This window comes from Streptopelia decaocto (genome assembly GCF_964273445.1).
Source record: "Streptopelia decaocto genome assembly, chromosome: Z".
In the NCBI taxonomy this organism is placed as follows: domain Eukaryota; kingdom Metazoa; phylum Chordata; class Aves; order Columbiformes; family Columbidae; genus Streptopelia; species Streptopelia decaocto.
Window position 1 is genome coordinate 55,967,197 of NC_138657.1, and position 8,863 is coordinate 55,976,059.

An 8,863-nucleotide genomic window follows, 5' to 3' on the forward strand; every position below is an offset into this window, starting at 1 on the left:
GAAGGGCTTCTTGTTTCTCACACTCCTCCTGATGCCCGTGCACGCTGGAACTACTTGGAGTGCGAAATACGCAGTAGATTGTCCCGAGCCCTGTGACAGTAACGCGTGCAAAAGTACCTTGCGCTGTAAGCGAACGGTGCTGGATGACTGTGGCTGTTGCAGAGTGTGTGCAGCTGCTCTGGGGGAGACTTGCTATCGTACGGTCTCGGGTATGGATGGTGTCAAGTGTGGTCCTGGGCTGAAGTGCCAGTTTTACACTGAGGAGGATGACTTTGGTGATGAATTTGGTATCTGCAAAGGTAACAATATTCACTTTGCATGCACCCACTGTGGCAATTTGACAGCAACCTACCTACATATAGAGCTTGCCTCCTGCTTGAGAGGTTTAAAATGTGATTTTTCCAGCTCAGCCCTTAGCCATGAAGAAAGTGAAAAATACCTGCTGGTATTAAAAGATGTTACATGTAGGTGGGACAGGGTTATTAGTGTGAGAATATTGTTTAGACTTGGGGACATGTGTAAGGAAATACGGGTGGGGTGTGCTCAGAGCTGAGATTTTTGATTGGGACTTGGCAGACCCAGGTACTAGTCCTGATCCTTCCGCTGATTTGGTGGGTGGCTTTCTATAAATTGCAAAGACTTTAATCTTGCAAGTCCAGCCTTGCCACAGGGTCCTGGCCCCTGCTGCGCTCTCTGGGGTGAGGTTTCCCCGGGCACCACCAGCTGCCTGCCCGGGGACCAGATGCTTTTTCTGGGGTTGGGGGGATGGAGGTAACAGCACTGCCCAAGAACCTGGGGATGTTGTCGTGTTTAATTAAATCCTGCCTTGGAGGTGCTCAGCTGCACTAGGGATGTGGTCAGGGGAGGCAAACAGAGACCCTCCTGCCTGAAAGATGGGAATAACAGAACTGACTGTGAGATGAGCGGCCAGACGCTGCTCTCAGTTTATTTCAGGTATGCTGCATGCTGATTTCTTTAGTCGTAAAGTATAATGGCATTTTTCATTTAAGAGCTATCCTAATTCCATTCAAAAAGGAAAAATCTTTAAAAGGAGAGGAGATGTTAAATTTCTAAGAAGCAGGATGCAAGCTTTAAAAAGAAATAGTTTTTTAAAAAGGCTTTGCAAAGTATGAATGCAGTGAGTCTTCCTGTGTTTGTGTACCACTTCATTAAGTAGATACAAATATGTCTTTGAATAACTTCCTTAAAAAAATGAGATATCTTGGCAGTTAAATATCAGGAGTATTAATAGCGTCAGTTAAAGTAATGACTTAGGACCAGATGCTGCAAAACTCATTGAGGCTGACTCACATACAGCACAGGCTTATTTACATTGGTATTTAAAAACAAATTCAAGTACGTGTTTGAGGGTGAAACCCAAAATGCTGCTTTTATTTCTAAGGATTAGAATTTACACAGAAAGGTCACATCTTTGGTGCACCTACCAAAAAAGTATTTTACTGAGATAGTTGGCTGATCTTCAGTTCGTTAAAAATTACTGCGGTGCAAGATACCACCTATAATTCTTTTAACAGTTCTTTTGAGTGTTTATATACTTTTCACTCTCCTCAAAGAATTTATTTGCAATAGCACACTTCAACTGGGAAAAAAAGAAACACTGAGGGACATGAGATTTGAATCCCTGTAGCTGAATCTTGAAACTCTGTAGAAAATGCAAAGTTTGATTTTTTTTTTCCAGTGAGTCAGTGGAAAAGCTCATTAATTTCAGTAAAGCCATAGCTTGACTTAGAGTTGTAAATTGGCATTTAAAGCTTATATTCCCCATATATTTATTTGCACTAAATATTATAGCTGTAATTTCTAATTATTTTTTCTTTTTTCGTCTTAGCTCTGAGATAGTATGATCTCTCTCTGTACATATGTGAATCTTATCAGGCAAAGTAAGGAACAAAGTATTGCTATTTTATATATTGATTTACAGTTATGATACCAGATCACTCACTAATTTTAATAACTTCCATGTTTGTAATAATTCACAGAGTAGGATGTGTAAATTTTCCCTGGTTGCCTGTGACTTACTTACTTTGAAGTTGTGGAAAAATGACCTTAACTCTTGGTTTCTAATTTTTTATTTCTAAAATGGGTAAAACACAGACACTACATGTTTCAGAGCAATTTTTTGAGTACTTTTAGTATTATGAGTGTATCATATTATAATAAACAGTAATGTCATTATTGTCGAAACTAAGGAATACCAATGCTCTGCACTTCTATCAGTAAATGCCCTTTAAACCTGAGGTGTAACTGTCACAGTAAAGAACCTGCTCTTGTTTCCCTCAGATCACCAGGAGCTATTTGCAATTTATTTAGGAGCAGGCTCCTGCTGAACAAATGCTTCTAATGGCAAAACTGGCTCAGATCTTGGTTTTAATCAAATCTGAAGAGCAGCATCGATGCCAGGATTATCCCACACAGAGCCAAGTGCTCTGGCTTGGGACGTGTTTCCATGCTGTTGTGCACAGCTTTGCATCCCCGCATTCTGTGCTGAGCACCTGCAGCAGGCAGACTGATGCTCCATGTTGTGTGTGCTCTCCACTTGTCCCTCAGGCAGGATCGTGCACACAAAAAGTGCACTGCCTTGGCAGGACTTCGTTTTTCTCCTATGTGGACAAACAGCAGATCAAAGAGTGCCCTTGCTTGGGAAAGGGAGTATGGTGAAGCTCAGTCAGGTCCTCCAGGCTGGAGGGATTCAATGTGCAGTCCCCAGCAGGGATTTGGCTGATTTTCTAGTGCTTTTCATTTACAAAAGCACACCCACTGGGCATACAGCTAATTGTAAATAATTGTTTTAATTTTGGGGCATTAGCCTTATTTTCAGGTAGCCTGGGCTGTATGGCAAAACTAAATGTTTGCACTGAGTCAAGAGCAGACTGGACAAACTGAGGATAACCCTGTTGTGGGGTGTTACATGCACAGAAACTATGTCTGGCTCCTGAGGTCCCAGAGCTAAAAATGGGGGACAATAGGAGGTGGGAAGGTATCATTTGTGCATACCATGGCCATCATCTCTCTTAAGTGTTTTGTGGGAGCCTGGCCTAGATGGAGCCTTGGTTCAGCCCTGAATGGCCATTCATCTGCCCTTAGGAGATGAACTGAAAACTCTCCAGGACTTACTTGCTGTTTAAGGTAAACATGTACCCTGGGTTGGCAAGAGTAGCCTGAGCATAAAGACATTTCTCCTGGGACATCCCAAGCTTCTCTTGGGATAATCTCTTGTCTAGGGGTCTGAAAAGGGGATGTTGGAGTTGGATTTTTCTTGTTTCGGTCTCTTCAGCTCTGGTCCTGGGAAGGTACCCTGTTCAACAACAAGGCAGAGGAAGGCAAGGGCTGTGACTTAGTTTAAACCCTCTGGGTGTCATCTATGGGATTGGGCAAATCCCCTCTACACCTGACTTTTTTTTTTTTTAAATGAGCAGTCCCATTGTGACAGCTGCCCTTTGTTGCTACTCTACGAGCTTGCTCAGGGATGAGACATGTGAATTGGGGCAGTATGTGAGCAAATCGTGTACAACCAGGCAGCCACCTTAGTGCCAGTGGTCCCTTTAGAGCATACTCACTCTTTAAGCTGGAGATGTAGGTGAGTTCTTTGCTGTCTGCTGTGGGAAGTTAGACCTTTGCTGCCTGAGAAGTTGTCGCAGAGGTGAAGGCTCTTCTCCAAGAGCTGGGAGCATCTCCAGGCAGAGGGTGCGGTTGCTGGAGAGCTCCTCAGGGTCAGGGCAGTCTCCTCCATGGAGCCCAAATGCAGTGGGCCCAGCCAGGAGCAGCCTGGTGCCAGCAGCACATTGCAGCTCTAAACCATGAGAGTCATATAAATTGGGTAATAACATGCCCAAACAGTAAATTCAGAAACTTTCTGAAGTCTTCTTATTTTCTAAATCCAACACTAATCCTTTAACTACATCCTCAATGATTACGTACTTGCATATTCGTATTGCCTGTAATTTGCAATTTAATACTGTGAGGGTTTCAGAGAAGGATTACTGATTGCACATTGTCAATAAGCTACAAGAAAAAAATCATCTAAATTCTGTGCGGTCAGGATTGTTAAAGCTGGAAAACACTTGTAACAAGCAGTCGGAATGCTGGAATCCTGTAGTTAAGGTTTAACTGATCCTCACCCGAAGGCTTTCTGATTTTAAGGATATAAACAGGCCAGCTGTTAAGAGTGCTGGCAGCGGACTTGCATCACTGAGGACTACTTTGCTCTATTACTTTTTTTCAGAGTGTTCCTATGGTACCTATGGAATGGAATGCAGGAAAACCTGCAACTGTCCCTCTGGCATCTGTGACAGAGTGACTGGCAAGTGTCTGAAGTTCCCATTTTTTCAGCTGTCTGCTTCGAAGCCTCCAAATCGACGGAAAATAGTTTCACACACAGGTAAGACTCCATGGGGCAATTGCTTTTAGCAGAAATCACTTTGTACATGCTCTGCTACCACACTCTGTATGCTGTGTGTGACTGGGGTGTACTTCAGTGGAAACTGTGCAAACAACACAAGGTATTTAGTTTTTGTTTATTTTTCTTATTGGCATCTCCCTTAACATAAGGCAAGGAATTAGGTGGGCTGTGACAGATGGTAAAAACATTTTGAAATCCTAACATGGCTGAAATACTTTGCAGCTGTTGCATGCACTAGCAGTCCAACGCCACCTGTGCAGTTGGAGGCTGTGCTAGGATTTGCATTAGTTCAGATAAGATACAGGTAGCTGCTTTGTGTAGAACAGGATTTCATTAGGTTCCATTTATTGCTGTTAGCTAATATATGGTAAGAATAACGTATTTTTTTCCATGAAGACAGAGCTTTATATGTTTCCAGATGTGAGTGAACTGCATTATGAAATGTTTTATTGTAGTTATTTATCACAGTATCTCTGGAACAAGTTCTTGCCTTTAATATTACATTTGAATCCTGTAACAGATCTTCCCAGAATTAAAATAAAGGCATGTGAGAAACTGGACTGGTTTTGAGGCAAGAAGGAGGAATCACTGCTTTTTTTAAAGCTGGCATTAAAATTTCTTCCCATTTTGTTCTCCATCTGATTATACAGAGGTACATTTGACTGAACAGTGTTTAATTAAAATCAATACAAATGTAAAGATTTTAAACAAATACAAGAGATATAATCCTAGACCTACTGAAACTGAAAGCTTTTCTAGGATTTCATCGAAAAGTCTTTGAATTTTATTTCTCCTCGAACTGCAGTTTGTGTGCCTTACTTTGATTTTCTCCTGTTGTATTAAGCTATTGAGAGTTTCCTGCCTTAATACATGCATTATCTTTCACCTATTTGCCATTTAGAGAAAGTTAGACAGAAGAAAACTTCTTTAGCTTATGCTTATACCACATTTCAAATGATCTTTAAAAAAACACTTTGTGAGATGGATCATTTTTTATGTATTTTTCTACATGATTACACTCTTTTGCCTTTCCAGATTCTGTTTATTACAAAGGGTGCTGAAATAACACGAAAAAATATACCTGTCTTGTTTTTCTGTTCTAAATTTTGCCTGTATTCCAAATCCCAGGCATCCCGTTTTCAGCAGGTTTCCTACTCCCCTTTCCTCTCCCACCCTTGCCTTTGGTCCCAAACCTTCTGCTGCCTCCATGTTTAGCAGCTTGTCTGATCCCAGCCAGGATGAGATCCTGACCCCATAGAAAGAAATGCCGTTTTTCACTTGTATGCAAGGATTTCACATTGATTTCTGTCCTCAGAGATCTGCTACTGTAAGCAGACAAGGGACACTGTGGGCAGTGCTGTGTGTGGGTTTCATTTAATAGTGGTCTTTGGAGGTAGCTGTAGCATCTAGGACGCATCCTCGGTGAATTACAACAGCTGTGAGTGCTTCTGTATTTTAAACTGTTGAGCTTCTCGCCCGTATATTTTGTAAAGATGTTATGGCCACATACACCCTAGTAAATTTAATGGTGCCAGAGCCTATTCCCGCGTATTGTGATTTAACCACCTTCCCTGTCACACAGCAGGGCAGTGGCTAACATGTGCTGCCCCAGCACAGCGAGCCGTGCCAGACAACCTCAACCACAGCACAGGAACCAGTGTCAGCCAGGGACCATTTCCAGTAGACAAGAGAGCTTAGTGACATGCACCAGGCTGCTCCGCGCCAGCTGGCCTCAGTCAGAGAATAGCTCCAGGCATGTTTAATTTACTGCGGTAGCTATTGAGGATGTGCTGCTTGGTCCCATGTCACACTGGAGTGTTACGGTGAGAACTGGGAACAACTCAAGTCACCTGCCTTATGCTTAAACTATTAGAAAACACATCTGGCATACACCACCATTTGGCAGAATTTTTGCAACCAGATAATTGGAGGCATTCAGGGAGATTCCTGCAAGATTTGTCAACTAAAGATTTTCTGAAGTGTTCCCAAAATCAACGACATTGCTGCAAGGTAGTATTTTAATTCTCTCATTTTTATGAAATTTGTTTTTATTTTTGTATCTTTTCAGACAATGACATGGCATCAGGGGATGGCAATTCTGTAAAAGAGGAATTCGTTAAGGAGAAAGCTATTCGCGCACCGGTAATGAAATGGCTAAATCCTCGCTGATGTTTAATTATACTCGTAAGACTTTCAACTGAATGCATTTCTCACAGATTATTGAATATGCAACCACACACTTTAAGAACAAAGTAGATCCATAGCATATGAAAATGTAACCTCTCAAGGCCAATCGTGATTCTGTTTTTCATGAGAAAAATGTTTACTTTGAAATAGACTGTACAGTGTATATGATTTTTGATATTTGTTTTTATAAGTATTTGAGCAGAGAAATGCATTGTGGATTCCAGAATGTATAGTAATATTAGAAAACCAACACGATTCAACCCTCCTCATTTAAATAATGCCAGACGCCGACTCTTGCAGCCTGGGGCCAAGAAAGCTCTCACTGAACTTGGTGGACAGTTTGGGTGAGTGAAACTATTGGTATGGAGCCAATGGGAAAAAAAAAGCACGTCAACAAATCCCAGGATAGAAAGCAATGCCCCTGAGTCACAAGAATAATAATAACATGGGAGCACAACAGCGTGAATTAAATAAACCAGTGTTAGTCATTACTAATTTTCTGTTTTTTTGGTGAAAATTCCTTGGGGATAAATATGACTTCTGTCAGTGAGAAGACACCCAGCATTTCAGTTTACACGTTGTAAATAACTTAGCCAAGACACTGCAGACGTATATTGTATTGAGGTGGATTTCTAAAGTTAAATTCTGTACAGAGAAACAGCACCTTGGTAAATTATACAGATTTATAGTGGGGGACCTGAAATGAAAGAAGCTGCTTAGCATTATTTAAATATGTATGTTTCTATAAAGCAGCTACTTTGGTGCCATTAAGGCGACCTCTGCATTTCTTCGGGAAGAGCAAGTCCAGTGCTGGACACCAGCAAATGGACCTTCACACTTCCCATCTTCACCGCTGGCCGTGGCCCAGCTGCGGCTCACGGGCAGTTGCTCTTGTGCAGTGCAGGGGACACTCGGAGCCTCAGCAAGTGGCAGCGTGGGCGCAGCCTGCAGCCCTGTGGTGTGTGGCCCTTCGCCCCTCACTTGCATGAGCAAGCAACCCCATTTCAGCCAGGAGAATAACTGACCACGTTAGAGTGTTGTAGGAACTGGCAGTCTCTCATTCAGTCCAGACTGAATGATGTGCTCGTAAAATAAACATCCACACTGAGATGGGTTTGTCTGGGAACAATCAGATCCTCAGATAATGGAAAGTCATGTGGCTGTGTCAGAGTGAACCTGGATTGCATGAGTTGAGGAACCACCTTGTAAGGCAGAGCACTCTCATTGGAAATGTGGTTTGAATTGAATATTTCCTTTGAAATCCATGTGAGCTTTCACAGTGACTTCAGTGGAAGAAGGAGCACACAGTACCACAGCCAAAGCTTGGTGAAGGATCTGAGAACATACTTTAAAGACTATGAACAACAGGGATTCCAAAGCCTTTAAAGAGTACAAATCCTGATCCAAAGCCAGCGTTGGTGGAAGCAGGCTGCTCTCACAAAAGGACAATGACAGCAGTAGACATCCAAATGTCAGCATGGCAGTGCAGGCTCTCTTGCCACAATAATTGGGGATATATAAAACATAAATCTTAAACTAGCATATACCACATTTTAACCTGTGTTGAATGTTTAGGTCTGAGAGGGAGCAATATTATCTTGGGCTATTTACAAGCAAGTGTACTGATTCTCATCTACTGATATCGAAAGTAATTTTCTCTTGATTTCAGCGAGAGCAGGATCAAAGCCACAGTCCTTCAGCAGACTGAAGATAATTATTTAAAGAATGTAGTAAATATTTGCATACCTTATTACTATTTTGCAACAGTGTCATAAATGAACTTACAAGTTCTTGAATGTAAATCTAATAAGCTGTTTTTTTTAAAAAAAGTATATGATTATTATTGTTCAATAAAATAACAACTGAAAGCTTTGTTGTGTATTGTGTCTATCCACCAATGACTGAGTGAGACTGCTGGTGATGGCATAGCCATGGTACATGCAGACTACGCACAGTTTTGCTACCAAATCTGCAGAAATGCTTTCACCAGGGCTGCATCTATTCAGTGAATCTTACTGGGGACCATACTCCATTGCTCAATCTGAGTGGTGGCCCATGTCCAGAATGGTTTGTGTCCATACCATTCAACCATCTTCATCTCCAAAACAAGGTGGATGGATCCAGGTTGCCTAATGGGGACTGCCAGTCCCTGACCAACCCCAGTGCTGCGAGGGTTTGGGAGTCATCTCACTGGCCAGGCCACCACCATACCAGGGACCATGCAGCCCTGGGGCAGTGACTGTGGCTCCTTGGCAC

General features: G+C 42.2%; 1 protein-coding gene across 1 annotated transcript in view; it reads left to right on the forward strand.

Moving 5' to 3' along the window:
- The window catches only part of ESM1 (endothelial cell specific molecule 1), an 8,492-nt gene extending 79 nt beyond the window's left edge, over nucleotides 1–8,413 (forward strand). Inside the window, exons 1-3 of the mRNA XM_082074711.1 lie at nucleotides 1–299; nucleotides 4,244–4,399; nucleotides 6,489–8,413. The exon at nucleotides 1–299 is cut by the window's left edge and continues 79 nt beyond it. Coding sequence (XP_081930837.1) covers nucleotides 1–299; nucleotides 4,244–4,399; nucleotides 6,489–6,589 — 556 coding nt within the window. The 3' untranslated portion in view covers nucleotides 6,590–8,413. The remainder of the gene's footprint in view (nucleotides 300–4,243; nucleotides 4,400–6,488) is intronic.
- The last annotated feature ends 450 nt before the right edge of the window (nucleotides 8,414–8,863 follow it).